This window comes from Petaurus breviceps, unplaced genomic scaffold (assembly GCF_028583685.1).
Source record: "Petaurus breviceps papuanus isolate PSGF00001 unplaced genomic scaffold, PetGlider_PUasm1.0 177, whole genome shotgun sequence".
NCBI lineage: Eukaryota > Metazoa > Chordata > Mammalia > Diprotodontia > Petauridae > Petaurus > Petaurus breviceps.
The window spans coordinates 3153478-3171312 of NW_027185776.1; the positions used below are offsets into that span (position 1 = coordinate 3153478).

The 17835-nt window shown below is 34.4% G+C and overlaps 1 protein-coding gene across 3 annotated transcripts in view; it reads right to left on the minus strand.

The window, feature by feature from the left end:
- Positions 1–294: 294 nt before the first annotated feature.
- The window catches only part of PPP4R3A (protein phosphatase 4 regulatory subunit 3A), a 69175-nt gene continuing 51634 nt past the window's right edge, over positions 295–17835 (minus strand). For all 3 annotated transcript variants that reach the window (XM_069086003.1, XM_069086002.1, XM_069086004.1), the window contains exons 8-15: positions 16635–16766; positions 16398–16500; positions 15192–15350; positions 6761–6930; positions 5740–5882; positions 4584–4774; positions 3597–3823; positions 295–1571 (exon numbers count right to left, since the gene is read on the minus strand). In XM_069086003.1, coding sequence (XP_068942104.1) covers positions 1461–1571; positions 3597–3823; positions 4584–4774; positions 5740–5882; positions 6761–6930; positions 15192–15350; positions 16398–16500; positions 16635–16766 — 1236 coding nt within the window. In that variant the 3' untranslated portion in view covers positions 295–1460. The remainder of the gene's footprint in view (positions 1572–3596; positions 3824–4583; positions 4775–5739; positions 5883–6760; positions 6931–15191; positions 15351–16397; positions 16501–16634; positions 16767–17835) is intronic.

Genomic DNA, 17835 nt, shown 5'->3' on the forward strand with positions numbered 1-17835 from the left:
ATTGTTATTCACATTTGCAGATACATTCTTAAAGCTACAAAATCTCTGCTTTAAAAAGGCAGGAGTTGGGGTTAGGGGCATGGGTGCTATGTGGAGCTTAAGCATTTAACTTTATTCCCCCAAAAGAAGTTTATCACACCAAGGAAAACAGGGGCAAGAGTACAATATGTTGAATTTTAATGATGATTTTGAGTAAGAGATAAAGTCTGATGGCACATTGGGTAACTTAAAACCATCACATATCTCTAGCTGGTATTCCAAAGGGAGAGGTAAAAAAAAATACAACTAATACAATTTCTCTTAATCTTCACCTTTTTTTATTTTTCAAAAGTCAAATGTGTTGTTATTCTTAAATCATTCATCCTCAATTTTGATTAAAGTACCATTATCTTCCCCAGATATGAAATTTCAGATCTCTTTGGAATACTAATTTCATGTTTCTAGGTTTAACAAAACTTTAAAATTTTAAATTCCACCCTATTTCCCTGAATCGTTTCAAGACAGTTGCTGATGTAAATTTTAATATAAAATATTTAGTCACAAAATAGTATTGCTTTTGTATGCACATTGTTGCAAGATTACTTTGCTTCTGTCAATAAAAACTATACCATTTTTCATAAATCCTAAACAAATCAAGAATTGTGATGTAGAACAAAATTACACAGGGTGAAACAGGTGCCAGCACAACATTAGGTAATATTACATTAAAAAAAAAAGTTTGAATGGTCCCAAATATATACTCAATAGCTAAGCATACACTCAGGGGAGGGAAAAAATAAACAAAAAATGAAACAAAAAAATTATGACACAAATGACCACATCTAGAATTCCACTCAATCTTTAATCAAGTAAGGACAAATCCCCACTTAAAAAAAAAAAATCTGCAGTTTGAAGGGCAAAGGGAACAGATAAAAAAGAGGAAACTTTATACTCAGCCCCTCCCCCATAGAGGTTTTTCCAAACCTGTTGTAGCTTGACTAAAATGTTCAGAATGTATGATTTCAAAGGCAGGTCTCTTTATACAAAGAAACTGCTGGCATTCTTACTAGGGAAGAATTAGACCAGAAAAGCCCATTCTTCTAAGTCTCATACGTGGTCCAAGAAAGCATAAATTGATTGTAGCAACTGACCAGCCAATCCAGAGTTCCACTAACAAAACTCCTGCCCTGTTGGCTTTTTTTTTTTTGTTTCCATTTCCTTCCCTGAGAAAAGGGCAATGTGTGGTCCAAGCTGGAAAGCTCAAAGGCTTAAGTCTTTCCCCTAAATGTATAATTTCCCCCTCCTTCTGCTCCATTGAATTGGCACTTGATTAGCAGAAAGCCAAGTGTATAAGGCTGATCTATGTCAGTCATTCACAAGAGACTGCTGCTTTGTTGTGGATCTTTTGGGGGGAGGGGGAGGGGCGTTTAGTAGAGAACCAGTTTTTTTCAACAGGAACTGATCTTAGGCAGTTGCCATTATTATGACTCAAGCTTTGCTTTCTTTGACAATGGTAGAGTTTCTTCCTTATCTTCATCTTCATCATCCTCTTCATCATCATCAGGATAATCTACAAGACCCACAAGGCCTCCCTGTTTGGAAAGATAAGGAGTTTAAAAATAGCTTTTCCAAAAGACAGCGCTCCTCCTTCCAATAGAGTATATATCACCCAAGATAATATTAATCACAGTATTAACTTTTTCTAACTTCCAAATAGATTATGTTACAGAAGTTTATTTCTAAATTAGTTGTAAGAAACTTAGAATACAGTTTTACCTAAACAATGTAAATGGTGATGAGATCCCCAAGTCAACCCACAAAAGCTTAATTAAACCATGATATGCCTTCAGGCACAGTGCCATTAACAACATAGAACCCTAGTCACTACCTATTGTGACTCTCCATTATTTTTGTTGGGGGGGGGCACAGAATATGCCCAGAGCTCTAATTTGGGCTAGCCAAAGAAAAAACACTTCTCTGTATATTACAGAACTGAAAAAGCAAGGATTCCTTCAATTACTGGCAGTGGCTCCTATGACTTGAGGTAGAGTCCCTAGGATGGTTGGTGATGGAGGTGGTAGGGATGGGAAAATTAGAGAAATGAAGTGGAAGTTTTCTCTCTTTAGCCTTTGCCACATCAGGGCTAAGTGAGAACAGAGGCTTTTTGGTAGAGATTTCATGGTAGCAGGATGGGTTTTACCTGAATAAAAATGTAGTAGCTCAAACTTAATTACAAATGGACTAGCTATATGGGAATCATTTAGTCCAATTGTTTAATACAGACAAAAGAACAAGTCACATGTGTAACCTGTCTTTCACTTCACCCAAGATGACTTAGGACAACGGTAGCTGTAATGGAGAACATCTTAGGACAAAATGGTTTTAGTGATCACAAACCTATTCAAGATTGGTTAACTATAGCTAATTCAAAGTAGAAATGGCTCCAAAATCTTAAAAAGCTTATATTTGGGAAAAGTGGGGGAAAAAAATTCATGCTGTTGGATTAGCAGTGACTGGACTGCTAAAATAAGAACTCTAAGGATGACTCAATGATGACACTATTTTTTGATTCAAACGGAGGAAGGTGGAATTTCTGGTCTGGTGCTTATTAGCCCTGTTAGAGGAAAGCTGTAATGGTAGCCATATCATAAGAGGAATCTCTTTAAATCACCCTGCCCAGTACCAAGTGAATACCTCCAAATGTTTGCCAAAGAGCTATGAAGGGATGCTCCAGCAGATGGCAGCAGAGAGTCATAGGTGAAGTCACTGGAGAGGTGACAGCAAGGACCTCCTGTACCATGAACCTCAGAGGCACTGTCAAAAAAGGGCTCTAATACCAGGAAATCCCAGTATGGAATTTTTGGGAGTATTATAATTCACCTGTGGAGTGGGCAATACTCTTGACTCTTCTTTAAACTTTTTTTTTCAACAGAGTACAAATCAAGCAATTCCAAGTATGAAATTTGTGTCAATATACTGAGCTATCCAATTAAGAGATTCTTTCAGGTTCCTGGTCTATAATTCAACTGTCCCTCTCAATTCTGTACAAATTAACCCATATCCTAAATTCCCACAAAGGTTATACACATGCAAATAACAGAGTAGATTTCACAATAGGAAGGGCATAAAAGAACTTCAACTCCTTCAGGAAACTTACTCCATCATCTGTCTCCACTTTTTAACAGGATGAGGAAAATAGCTTCTACTTTACCTCATGGATAAGCTATTCTTTAATATCTATGTTTCCAAAGTCTATAGCTGGTTGTTAGCTAGATAAGATGATAAAATGAAATACCCCTAAGATTTTTTTGTGAACTATTTATTTCTGGAAGACATTTATTTGAACCTCTTAAAAGAATGTTTTAGACCAAATTAAGGGTTTTTAGTAATCGTAAGCCTCCTCTGGTTGACCAAATATCACTATCTCAATGTAGAGCTAATTCCCTAATCATAAACTTATATCTGAGGCAAGAAAAATTTAAAAAACAAAACAAAACTTGAGTAACAAATATTAAATTTGACAAGTAATCTCTACAAGAGAATTCAAGTGGGAATACATCAAGCAAGGAAAATAACTATGTGGGGAAAGCTACTAAGTCTGAAAGTTGAAAATATACCTTTGTAGTAATAGCTGCCGTCTGAGATGTGCTTTTAGAAACAGATCCAGGAGATCCTGGTGAACCTGGAGACCCAGGTGATCCTGGAGATCCAGGCAAATTAGTTGCAGATGACTGACTGGTAAGATTAGTCTTTGTCCCACTGGAGAGGGAAAGCTTGAAACTTGGGCTCTGGCGACCAGAAAGGTTAGTTTTCAGAAGTACCTCCTTTTCTTCAGTTTCTTTTACTGAGAAGGAAATGATATTCTTAATCATCTGGAACATGTACTGTGCTTTTTTCCATATATCCTTGCATAAAAGCATGAACAATTCAAGAGAAAGCTACCTAACAATTTTAGTCAGAAAAAAATGGAATCATTTAAGTTGTGCCAGTGGGTTATAACTTACAGTTTCTAGTGGATACATACAATAATATATTTTTATATAGTGGATCATAGAAATAGATCTAGAGTAATTTGTATTACTTTTGTCTCTCCCTCAATTATTTTTCCCATAAACTGAAGAAACTTATCTAAATGTACAAATCTGTAACTTCATAACAGATATAAAATAGTTCCTTAAAACAAACAGTATCCTATCCATGAATTATGTGAATACAGAAAAAGATACGCAATTTCCTCAGCCTGGGGGAATCTTGGCTGTGGCAAGCCTTTTTACTTCTAGACTGCAACTTGTTCGTGACTTATAGATATGTCCTAGGAAGCAGATCTAGACACACAGAAGTTAAGTGTCAGTGTCAGAATCTTAACTCAGGCCTTCCTGATGCCAAGGCCCAAAAACTATGGCAAACTGCTTCAGAAATTGACAGTTAAGTCTAAAGAAATAGTCGACTATATCAATTAAACTTGCTTTTAAAAATTATCAACTATGACAGATTGTAAGCAGGCCACATTCATGAGCTTAAAATGAAGAATAAACTTGAAATATATTGCCATGCCTCTGGGTGCTTTAAAAAAAAAATACATCTGACGCCTTTAACATACATACATTTCTTCCTTTCCATGAATTTACTGATTGGTTCCATAATATCTTCATCATTTTTTGTCTTGTCAGATGGGGGTACCACAGCCTCTCCATCTTCCATATCTTCATCATCAGTATTAAACCACATTTCCTCTTCATCTTCTAGTGTTCGTGCATCTCTCCGATATCTGTGATTTCTTAAGATGGAACGCATGCTGCAAACAAAATCAATTTAAAATACAGTCAATGAACTTAGGGAAATAGTTCAATCAGATAACTTTTTACTATCCTCAAAGTCCAATGCCCAATTCAATCAGCTGTAGTCTTAAAAGGAAAACAGAAAACAAAGCCCATCACCCTTTAGACATAAAAACACTTAGACTGGTGAACAGATATAAAATAATCTAAAATCATCTTAATGTTATGTAGATTTAAATGATAAAGAATATTTAGATAAATAAACTAACAGTCTCTGTCCTATCTTGTTTTCATTATATTTAAGAAAAACCACTAATTTCTCTCACTGCCTTTCAATACATCCCATTTCCCATTTTCTCTAACAGAATTCTAGACTTATTTTAGATCAATGGTGTAATTTGTTGTAAAGGATAATGAAAGGTCTTTTTAATGAAGTGGGTACATACGTGTGATCAACAGAAATTCTGACATTACTGTGGTAAATTTAGAAAATCTGAAAGTTGAAATTCAAAACAGAAAGGAGGTCTTGGAATGAAATTCTGATTTTACTGTTGGCAAATGAAGCTGAAAACATTCAACTTTTCAACCTCTATTTTGATAAATGTGCTTGAAAACTATAGGTCAGTAGATAATGCCAACATACAAACATGAATGGCAGTGGATAAGGCACTGGACCTAGAATCAGGAAGACCTGGGTTCAAATCCCACATTAGACACTATTTGTGTGACACTATGCCAAGTTGCCACTTCTCTGTGTTTCAGTTTCCTCATTTATAAAATGAAATCTATAGACTCTGTGGTATCTATGGTCATCCCTTCCAGTTCTAAATCTTAAGATCCCAGGATCTCATACATCTCATATGGACAGAGATTAGGAATCTCTTTCTGTTCATCTCTCCCCAAGTATCAAGCCCCCTTGCATCCCTCCTTCTCCCTTTAATGAAAGTGAATAAACAATGAAGAGAGCCAAACGTGTATTCACCTGTCAAGTTTGGGATTATCTTGCCTTTCCCTTTGTTGTTCAAATCTCAGTTTTAATCCTTTAAATGTCTGTACATAATCTACATCTTCCAGTGCTTTCCAGTAATTTTCAATTACATGAGCTGTTAATGATTTTATATCTTCCTACAGAAAAGAATTATAATCATAAACCAAAAGAGGGAAATGTTATTTTAGGATTCTGAAGTTTTATATCTGGCTGAAATGTAGCAAATATAGCAATCTATATTTAAATTAAAAAATGTCTACGTGAAATTCCTTTTAACTAAAGAGCAATAATTTCAGTCATGTTTTAACTGAATTATGACTAAATATGTGTAAAAAGAAATACCAGATTATCATATTTAAGTGTTGAAATGTAGTGTCAAAATACATGTACTTTTGAATTATTTCTGTGTTGTCTACTTGACAAAGTCAATTCATTATTAAAAAAAAAAATTTAAAACCCAGGAATCAAATTAACAAAAGCAAAATAGTAATTAAAAGTCAACAGTATACTTGCTTTCAATAGATTTCTTATTCTCTTAAAATGACTACTTTGCCATCCCATCATTAAAATTAACGTTTTGAAAACTATCCTATAAAAGAGAATTCTCATGTAAGACTTTTTAGTCTCTATACTAAATTTGGGATTGAGTAGAGAACAAACTTAAAAAAAATACTAAGGTGGCACAGTGAATAGAGCATTAGTCCTGGAGTCAGGAGGATCTGAGTTCAAATCTGGTCTCAGCCAATTGACACACTTACTAGTTGTGTGACCTTGGGCAAGTCACTTAACCCCAACTGCCTTGCCTTTTTCCCTCTTAAAAAAAAAACACAAAAAACAAACCAACCCAGAGCTTAAGTAACCCCAACACACAGCCTGTCATACACATTTTCCTAACAGTATAATATAGCAAAATCATGGAAGCAAAAACATTTTATAACCAAAAAAATTACTATAAATAAGAGTTAACAAAATAAAACTGTTTTTTTTTTTAATTAAAAAAAATTAGAGGACCCACCACTCTAATAAATTCAAACATCTCTATAATGGCAGAGTTCATTAAATTGTATCGGGATCCATTGTTGAGAAATGCTTTGACTACTGGTTCAAACAAAAAGCTTTTCATTATGTATCGGTTGTAGAATTCATCTTTCAACCCAATGATCTTTCTCTTAAAACGAAGGGCACCTGCAACAAAGAAGCAAGACTATTTAACCACAAACCATTTCCATGACTTATGCTTTTAATTAAAAAAAGAAAGAAATTACTGCATGTTAACAACTACAGATAACGCATTCCTTGTTCAGACAGTTCACATTTCTGGAAAAGTTAAAGATCTAAAAAAAAAAAAAAAAACCACACTCCCTCTCTCTCTCACTCACACAGAGACACCAAATATGTTATCAAGAAACAACCTCTGAAAGTAAGTCCTAACTACATGGAAGTTTTTATTGAACATGAGTTTCTTCATTGCAAACACTTTGAAATACTTAATCAATCCAAACCTAGGGCTTTTTTCAAAGCATGAATTTTGTCAGTGATTAAAATTCTACGTACAAAATTGCTACACTTGTGGACAAAATGTGGTTTATATTTTAATCAACAGTCAAGAAAATCTGACACATTAACTTATTGTGGTTCCTACCTAACACCAGCATATTCTAAAATATTATCTTTTTACACACTAAAAGTAGAAAACTATTGTTTTTAGAAGGGTATCTGTCTAACAAATTTGATGAATGGACTTTCTAGGTTGTTTCAAAATGGCTTCAAGTTGGACACTCCAGTTTTGTTTTTTTTTTCATCCGAAATATGAATTTATGTAATTTACTTGTGGTAAGTTGCAATAAAATCAGAAAAATTTGCCTTCCGACAATTTAGGACAAACTTGGAGGATATTCTTTAAAATTTGTTAATTTACTCTTATCTCAGCGAGTATGCTTTTAAAATTTTTTTTTCTAGTTTTCCTTTTTTTTTTTTTTTTACAATTAATTAGGCTTTAACTTACAGATCAAGAGATATATTTACATCTTGAAGTATGGGGAGTTACTCAATTAAGTCACCATTCGTCAAGATCCAAATATACTTTGACAACTAGACTTCAACAAAGCCCTCTTTTCCTAAACCGAATCATCAGTAAGTTAATGCCCCAGTTATTGTAAACAGTTTAAAAAAGCATACTCACTTCATGCAGTCACATCGTCTTCGGTTGGCAAGATTAAATATTGTGTTTGTTTTTTGGATTCTTTGGAGATCATGGAAGTGGCTCGTTAAATTGCCAATTTGTTATTAATCAAGTCCTTCATGAGCAGGTAGCCAGGTAACCATGTTGACACGGTTTCTGGGTGGGAAGGCAGAGGAGTAAAGCAGCTCAATTTTTCTTCAGTTGGCAGAAAAGAGGTCCAAAAGTGAATGCCAAATTAGGTACAGGTGATTATAAACTGCTCTAACAATCAAACTTATTCAAGAGTGTCTCTTACAAAAGAAACACACTCTGGATAGGGAGTTTAGTTTATAGAATAGTAACTGCATTTAATTTGTTTTAACTATTAAATATTTTCAGATACATAACATGGTGAAGTAGACAGTTTAAAACTAAGATAGACAGGGAGACATTTTTCTGTTTAATTAGTAAGTCAAAACCTAACAAGTTTAAAAAAAATTTTCCCAAAGTAGCAACACTAGAAATTAAGTGTGTTTTTTTCTACTTCAGATAACCAAATGAAGTTCGATGAGGCAGAAATAAGATGTACTATATTCCTCAAATATATTTAGGATTTGGGTTAAAATTTTAAATTTGGACAATTAAATAAAAGTACAACTGTTGGGAGGTTTTATGCTGGTAGCTGGACAGAACCTGTCTGGAAACTTGTATTCTATCAAGAAATACATTAGTTCTAAACTCTCCAGAGTTTACTAATCACTTCGAAGCAAATGCCTAGATGTTGCATGCAGTTTTCTTAAGTGGATGATTCCCCCAAAACCTCAAATCCCATATTTATAAGGTTCTGACCACTTGGAATATGGATGTTATTAGTCGTAGTATATAAGCAAGGGTACTTGAAATACCCTAAGTACTTATACAATAGAAGGCAGCCCCTGACATGTCAATAAAATTTCCTAATTTCCCCAGATGTCCTACAATTTATATCAAGAAATTAATTATGCAAATATTCAACAACTATCTTCTGCTAAACTTATTTTTAAAAAATTTCCAGAGTTTAATCTTAAAAAAAAAAAAAAAAGATTTTAAGGGGGGGCTCCTTAGATAGGCCAAGATGTGGATTTAAGTGACCAAAAAAAAAAATTTGCATATCACACACACTGGATCATAATTAGGATATGTCACTTTTAACTCTTTCCTTTCATTACTAAAATACTCAATTTTTATGTCATTATAAAGTGAACAATTTCTTTTTAGGATAAAAAAAGTCATGAGAATTAGTTATACAATCACCATATGTTTTTCTGGTTCTCCTTAAGTAACTAAATGAAAACCTCTGTTATTGAGTTGTTTTTTTTACTTCATTATAAAATGATTTTGAAAAAAAAATTTTCAAAACAAAAAAGATAGAATGACTATAGATGGAAACAACACAAGGTAAAACTTCATGATTTTAAGCAGAATATATAGGAAAACAATAGTTTATAAAACACTCAATGTGTACATGTGCTGTACTTAGTGTGAAAATAAATTGTCATTCATTTTTTTCAGCCATATTCACAAACTATGATTGTATCCAAATAGGTAGGACAGTGATAAATACAATAGTTATAGTTATTTTGGTAAAGTAAATTTTGGTATAAATATGGTAAACTAAATAATTTGAGTAAGTTTTATATTTAATTTTGGAATAATATGTATATGGGTGGGATGTACTTTACTTTTAATAAATCTGAGAATTCAGAATGCACACTCAGATAATTGCAGTTAATGTTTTCTTGAAATTTATAGTTTATCCTTCAGACTCATGAAATTTCCCCTGGTGCCAATATACTAGGCTGGCATAGTCTGCTAGCGTACAATACCCCAAATATGAAACTATTCTGAAGAAATACTAAAAGTTACCATCCCCAATGTTTAGCAGATAGCTATCCCAATTTAATGTTTAAACATCTACTTTAGAGAAGCACAACTTCCCTAACAGGAATCCCAAGGGGAGAGATCTCTATTACAGTAGGTAATTGATTATTAATATTTGCAATCTGGTTAATGCTAAGATCAGACCTGTTTAACTCTCTTATCCTTTTAACAGTTTTGTTAGTTGCCTGAGATGAAGAAAATGTGTAATGATCACTTGACTCAGTCAGAACTTGTAATACACTTTATTATTGTTGAAATTTAAATATAACAAACAATATCCTAATTGCTTTTTCTTAACTGACACAATTTTCACATTTCCTCCTGGTCTATATAGGAAAGTCACTAAAAATATAACAAAAAAAATTAAAACAGCTTTCAAACAAAACAATAAAGCCATACTACAAAACTGGACTAAGTAACACCTAGAAATCTGTTCAAGTTTTCCATTTGGATACACTGGTCAATAACTCCATGCTCCAAATATTGGAATGATGCAAATTACAAACCTAAATAGAGATCCTTTCCCTTTGGAAGGGAATATCATCAAATAATATGTTTGTATTTAGAAGGCCTTCCTTTATATATTCCACTAACCTAGAGGATGAATATAATAGCAAAGACATGCACTGTATATTTTTTGCTGACTTATCTGCCAAATCAAAGCTACTAGAGCTAGTGAAATACTTTAATAATAATGGTTGAAAGGAGCATATATATATATGATACCATTAATAACGAACCCAAATATGCAGAGCAGGAAATAATTCCACTATAAATGATAGCAAGACAAAGTAGGTGAGTGAGAACTGACCATATGTGCCCTCAGAATAATGTGTGTATATATATATACATATTACATTAAATTATGAATACAGACCAAGTAACAAATATTATCCTGAGAGATATGTGTAACTACTCAAAAATAAAATGTTTATAGTGAATTTTTTAAATGGCTTGAGAAACTATATTCTGTTTTGTTTTTTACTTCTTCAGGTACATTTTGAAAGAGTAATCAATTAAAGCAATTTAAATTCTAAGTTCAACAATACAGTAGACAAGTACTTGAATTTGAATCCCTTGAATTGAATCTGATTCTTTAAAACACACATTTAAAAAATAAAATGGCAAAAAACCCAAAGTCATTATCAAATTATTTTTATTTAGTTTCTAGGAATGGGTAGTTCTAGATTCCAATAATTTAAAAATTATGAATGTTATATATGTCAGCTAATTACTTGAGAGACTGATACCTACATGTTCGTGAACTACTTTATTGTACACAATATTCAGAATTAAAAATTGTGCTTTACAGTCAAGCCAAGTACTAAAAGATGATGAATTCTGAAAACTGAATCAGATAAATACTTATAAGCACCCACTTTTCATAAAATGGTACTGTTAGATGCTAGGGATAAAGAACAAGAAAAAAACTAGCCCTTACCCTGAAAACACTTATATATTCTATTTGACGTTTATATCTATTCGCTGGGAGGTAGGAAGAAAAAAGCAGCCCACAGGGGACAATTTATACCAATGCATGAAGACAGGGGAGAAGAGTGCCAAATTCAAGGAATGTTCTATCAGCTCAATGAGATCTTCAAGGGGAATTTTAGGAAACAGGTAAGGTAGGAAGATGTCAGAATGCAAAAGGCCTTAAAATGTCAGGTGAAAGAATTGGAATTTTATCCCAGATGAAGTGGGGAGCCACTGAATATAGTATAGCAAGGAATAACAATCAGATCTGTCTTGGGAGTAACAATAAAACCTGTCTTACAAAGATTATTGTAGCAGCTATATGGCAAATGGATTAAAGGAGAGAATGAAACAAAGAAGACCAAGTGAAAAGTAATGAGGGACTTAACTTGAGTAGCTGTCTTGACAGAAATGGAATTAGAGTTAGGTGAAGCAGCTGGTAACAAAGCAGATAAAAGTGATGGGCCTGGAATCAGGTCTGAGTTAAAATTCAATAATTACTAGTTGTGTGGCCCTGGTGGTCAAGCCATTTCACCTCTGTCTGCCTCAGTATCCTCAATTATAAAGTGAGGATAATTGCATCTAGCTCACAGGGTTGTGGTGAGGATCAATTAAGAGAATAATTATTAAGTGTTAAGAACAGTGCCTGGCACACAGTGGTGCTAAATAAATGCTTATTTTTTTTCTCTTCCCCTTACCTGAGTGAAGAGAAAGGGACAGACTCAAGAGATGGTAGAACTGACAAGATTTGGTTACTGACTAGATATGAGTCAAAGATAACTGAGGTTATAAACCAAGGTGACTAGGAACACATAGCACCCTCATCAGAAACAGGGAAGTGTGGAGGAACAGTTGTTTATAAGGGAAAGAGATGAATGGTTTTGGTCATGCTGAATCTGAGGTAATGACAGATGAGTTCCAGATGTCCAGCAAGTAGCTGACAAAATAGGACTAAAAGTCTAAAGATAGGTTAGGATTAGATATGTAGATTCAAGAGTGATCTACATAGCAGTGATGCCTGATACCACAGATGCTGAGAGGATCACCATGGAAGAGAATAAAAAGAGAAAAGGGTCAAGGATAGAACAGGACAAAACTCGAGGTAGTGGCTCAAAGACAGATGATAACAAAGGAGACTAAGAAATAGTCAGATGGGCAGAAGGACCACTAAAGAAGTGTTGGTAGACCTGAAGGAGACAGTATTCAGGAAGCATTAAAAAGCTGTGGAGAGATCAGAAAACAAGGAATAAGGTCGTTGGATTTAGCAGTTAAAAAACTGTCAGTAATCCTGAAGAGAGAAGTTTCAAGTGGTATGGTAGGAGGCCAGATTGCAAGAGGCTGGGGGAAGGGAAGAGGTATTTATTAAGCACCTACTATGTGCCAGACACCATGCTAAACACTTTACAAATATATATATTTTTTAACCCTGACAACAATGCTGGGATGGAGGGTTATTACCCCCATCTTGCAGTTAGGAAAACTGAAGCAGACAGAAGTGAAGTGACCAACCCTTGATCACCTAACTAGTTAAGTATCTGAGGTTACATTTGCACACAGGTCAATTCTAACTGAAGGTTCATTTGCACCTGGCTGGGGGTAGTGGGAGGTACAGAGAGGCAGTATTACATATTATATATATATATATATATAAAATATAGTGTATAGTACTGGGAGGTAGTGGAACCAGTAGGTACAGAAGACTGTTTTTTAGTTTGAAAGGGAAAAGAAGGGGTGGCTAGGTGGCGCAGGGAATAGAGCACTGGCCCTGGAGTCAGGAGGACCTGAGTTCAAATCTGACCTCAGACACACTAGCCATGTGACTTTGGGCAAGTCACTTAACCCCAATTGCCCTCCAAAAAGGAAAAAAAAAATTTAAAAAAAAAAGGGAAAAGAAGGAAGGCTATAAGATAGTAACACATGAGAGGATGCAGTAGACTTAAAGGAAGGTTTTTTCCCCTCCAAGACTAGAGAAGGACTGAGCATGCTTATAGGTAATTAAAAACAAGCCTGTAGATAAACTGAAGATTTGGAGGGGTTGGAGAAGGAGAAAGGAAATAAAGGGGAAAAGCTCCCAGATTAGAGGAAGGGGGGAAAGAAGTAGAAGGGTCTGGCCTTGTCAAAAAAGATAGGTTATTTCCTCTGAGGTTGAAACAATGGAGGTAAGTATGGGTGAAGACATAGGGGAGTTCTAAGGTATGTAGTTGGAAGCTAAGTGGTGAAATGGATAAAGCTCTAAGACTGGAGTTAGGAAGACCTGAGTTCAACTCTGGTTTCAGACACTTACTAGCTGTGTGACCCTGGGGTAAGTCACTTTAACCCTGTCTGCCTCAGTCCCTCATCTGTAAAATGAGCTGGAGAAGGAAAAGGCAAACCACTCCAGTATCTTTGCCAAGAAAACCCTAAATGGGGTTATGGAGACTTGGACACGACTAAACAACAACAATAAAGGTTTGGAGCGAGAAGACGAAGTTCTAACTGACGTCTTGATATTTTGCAATAAAATATCAGTTTACAAAGGTAAAGTATCCTGTTGAGAAAAGGGTTGCATGTAGTGATGGTGAGGAAGGGGTAGGGTGGAGGCCGAGAAAAGGTATGAATAGCCTCTGAGAGAGGTTAGTGTCAAAGAAAAATAAAGGGATTTCTACACAGAAGTTGGGGTCCAGCTGAAATTTGATAAAATAATTTCTACTAGATGCAGTTAACATATTTCCCCGATTTTGTTCAAGAATGAACTGTATGAGGAAATGGTGTGAGTAAATCAGGGTTTTGGACTGGCATGCATAACAAACAACGAGTCATGGGAATCAAGGGTAGAAGGATTTTAGTTGAATTTGGTCAAGACTGTAACATGAAGAACGTATGGGAGGAAAGAGTAAGAATGAGAACCAAAAGAACAGGAGTTAGAATTTGCATTGACAAAAATAACAGGCAATGAGAGCAATGGAGAGAGGAAAATGTGATCATATTGGAGAACTTCAGAGTTCAAAATCATGGAGGTGGAAGCTTATTGGCAAAATTCCTGTAGGTGGCTAAGATCAAATGAAGAGGTAGGTCATAGGAGCTGGGGAGACTAATGAATTAGAAGTCAGACTGTTCCAAGGAACATCAAATTATATATTGAACTTGATAAGGAGGAAGAGTGACAGAAGCTGGAAGCACATGGATCTAGGTTGGTTAATAGAAATATATGAAGTAAACTTCAGATTTTGAGAAGTTGCTGAGTGATGGTGACAGAGGGAGCATGAAGGTGGTAATGGGAAAGAAGCCTGCTATTTTATCCTAGACTAACATGTTAAAGGAAATGAAAGCACTGGGGAAAGCGGTCAGGGAGATGGAAAGAATACGAAAGTAAGTTATCTAGGCATGAAGGAGAATTTGTTACTGATAGAGATAGGATTAGGGGTAAAATGGAAAGGTGGTGGTACTGGGGACAAAAGAAAGGGACTAAGGGTGTGGAGGGCAGAGAGGGAAAGAAATGGATAGAGAAGAGAACATCAGAAGTAGGAAGGCTTCTTTTTTTTTCTTTGAGGAAGTAACTCTGAATGAAAGGGATTAGGCAAATAAAGAGTTGTAAATTTGCTAGCAAAGGATTGAGTAAGTACCAGGTGACTGAGGTCCCCATCTTTTAGTATTCTATAATGTTGGAAGTGGGGGGTGGGAGGTGTGTAAGTAGTAGGGTTAGAGTTAACCAAAACATGCCCCTAGTTCACAAACATTTGGTGGTCACTGTAGTCTGTCCATTCCAGAAAATTAAAAGTAATCAATAATCCGCATACATATTTATTGATTATTCTAAAATTATGGAGAAAAAGATAAAACCATTTGATATCAATAATACAATAGTAATCTTTTTACTATGGTAATGGTTGATCCTACTAGAAGTAACACTTACATAATGCCAAGAAAGCATGCTTTGAGGCCATAAGAACTAGTACTCTCCGTAGGATATCCTTATTAATAATGTAATTCTTTATGTGGTAGGTATGATGTTCCACGCAGAAGGTTAACAATTCCAACACAAGTGCCAATAACTGGGCAGTTTGAAAGTCATCTAAAATAAATAAATGTAATCATGAAAAATTCTTCATTATGACAATATTTCTTTGTTCCTAAAATATGAGAAAGTAAGAAGCATATAATAGTTTTGACATTTCTGAAAAAAGCCATATAGGTTGCACATTAAAATCTCCATTCAAATCTCCTAAACCCAATAAAGAAAAAAAAAGAATCTTGACTTTTAAGTAACAGTGAGTACAAGTAAATGGGAATATAGCTCATTCAAATTTCAAGATTCAGTTTAACAAAAAATTTTATAGCTGTATTTAAGTTTTTATTTTCAATGTTGATCAAGTGTTCTTTGTATGAATTCATCTAATAAAATAATTTAATTGTATTGGATAAGATACTCTTAACTAGGAACTTCAACTCTGTAATTTAAAGAGAACAACAAAATTCTCCAATGTATAATTCAGAAAGGCTATACAAATTAAGAAAACTGAACTGTCCTTACAAGGAAAATATAAGACAATTGGGGGCGGCTAGGTGGCGCAGTGAATAGAGCACTGGACCTGGAGTCAGAAGGACCTGAAGTCAAAAATCCCTCTCAGACACTTCACACACACACACACACACACACCCCAACTAGCCATGTGACCCTGGGTGAGTCACTTAACCCCAATTGCCCCTCCAAAAAAAAAAAAAAAAGGAAATGTAAGAATACAACTATCTAAACTATTTATAAGCACTCAAATTCATCTCCTTTGTTCCCACTTAATTTTGCCTTTGTAAATACAGGTGAAGTATAAATACTATTTGCCCAAAAAAAAGTTTAGTTCTAGATTCTAATAGGATATCACAAAAGAAGTGTAACTAAAACAAATTTTGCTATTTCCCTTATGATTCTATTATATCTTGTAAATCTCAATTTTCATGTCAAAGTTAATATAAGGATCAATAAAATCTTAATTTGAAGTGATACTGGAGGAAATAAGAATTCAAAAAATTTCAATAGCTACTTTGAACTTTAAGAGAGAAGCAACTGTAAATCATAGACTTTAGAAACAATTAACAAATATAAACTATTTCTGAGTCACCTTACCTTTACTAGGTTTCTCCTCTGTTGTGTTTGCCAGCAAGGGGGCCGTAAGAACATGCATGCAGTGCTTATAGAAGAAACCCAGAAATTCAGTCTTTTCAGTTTTCTAAGGAATTAAAGAAACTTTCATGAAATTTAATTGCACAGGTTAACAGGAGTCTTGACCACTAAGAACAAGAATATTATGACAACTATGAAGGTTACAAAACCCAGGAAGTGCAAAAAATAGCTACTGCTTACATTGGCAGTGGCTAGCATGTTCTCCGGGTCAACTAAAGTTCGAAGCAGACCCATAAGCTGAACTGCTCCTCCAAGTTCAGGATCTGTATCACAAATCATATGTTCTATAATAAGGTTGATAAGTAGAATATCCTGGAGAGAAGAATACACACAAAAAGGTCCATTATTATGGGATGAAAGTGATATTTTAAAAAACACATTAAAATATAAACTATAGCATTACTTTTCATCATCGTTCTAACTGTTTCCTCCTATTGTTAACATAATGTAATAAAGAGGGAAATTTATTTAAATCTTTAATAGGTCTATAATTTAAGTACACAGTTACATGATATTTGATAAAACACCATGGAAAACTAGTAGCTGACCTTTTCAGTGCCTTTTTGTGTGGCCTTGGCCAGTTAATCACACATACTGTTAATGAAGGTTAATGAAGGAGGTTCAGTAGAAAAATCCTGTTTACTCTTGCATACCATAGGGAGAACTGGTATGGAAGCAGGATAGCCTTTCTTATAAAAAGCAAGGCAGAAAAGAGGGTAGAGAATGGGAATAACATGTCTGCTCCATACAGAGTGGATGCTAAGAGTACATTAACGACATTAGGCATACTGATGAACAATTAGTTGATATTAACAGGAAAAGGTATAACCCATTTTCCACAGTGCTCACTACATTATAGATTCTTAATAAATATTTGTTTTAGATGTGACTGGCCTGCAGCAACAATTAATACTAATAAAAATTAGTTCTAAAGATGGCTTGACAAAAAGAAAATCAAACTATATATTTATAAATAGTTTAGACTTAATGCCATCACTTAAATATAATTCTAAAAATAAAATATTAACAGCAATTTAAGGATATTTTAAAAGGTCCTCAAATAAGCTGGTTCTAGGATTAACAGCAAGGAGAAATCATTCACAATTAAACAGAAAAAATGAAAGTTAACAAATTAGAGCATTCAAAATAAATTCTAGTTTATTTTCAAAAAACTTATATTAAAATTGCCAAAGGGACATTCTGCTATTATAATGGTGTTACTAAAGAAAGAAATAATGTAATTTACATTCTCATATAAAATCATTTTAGTCATTTTAAAAAGAAATCTGCATTCCCCATTATTTCCTATTTCCTCTATTTTTCTCTCTGGATTAGGCCAGCAGAATCAGAAATGCCATTAAAACTTTAAAATGCTTCCTTT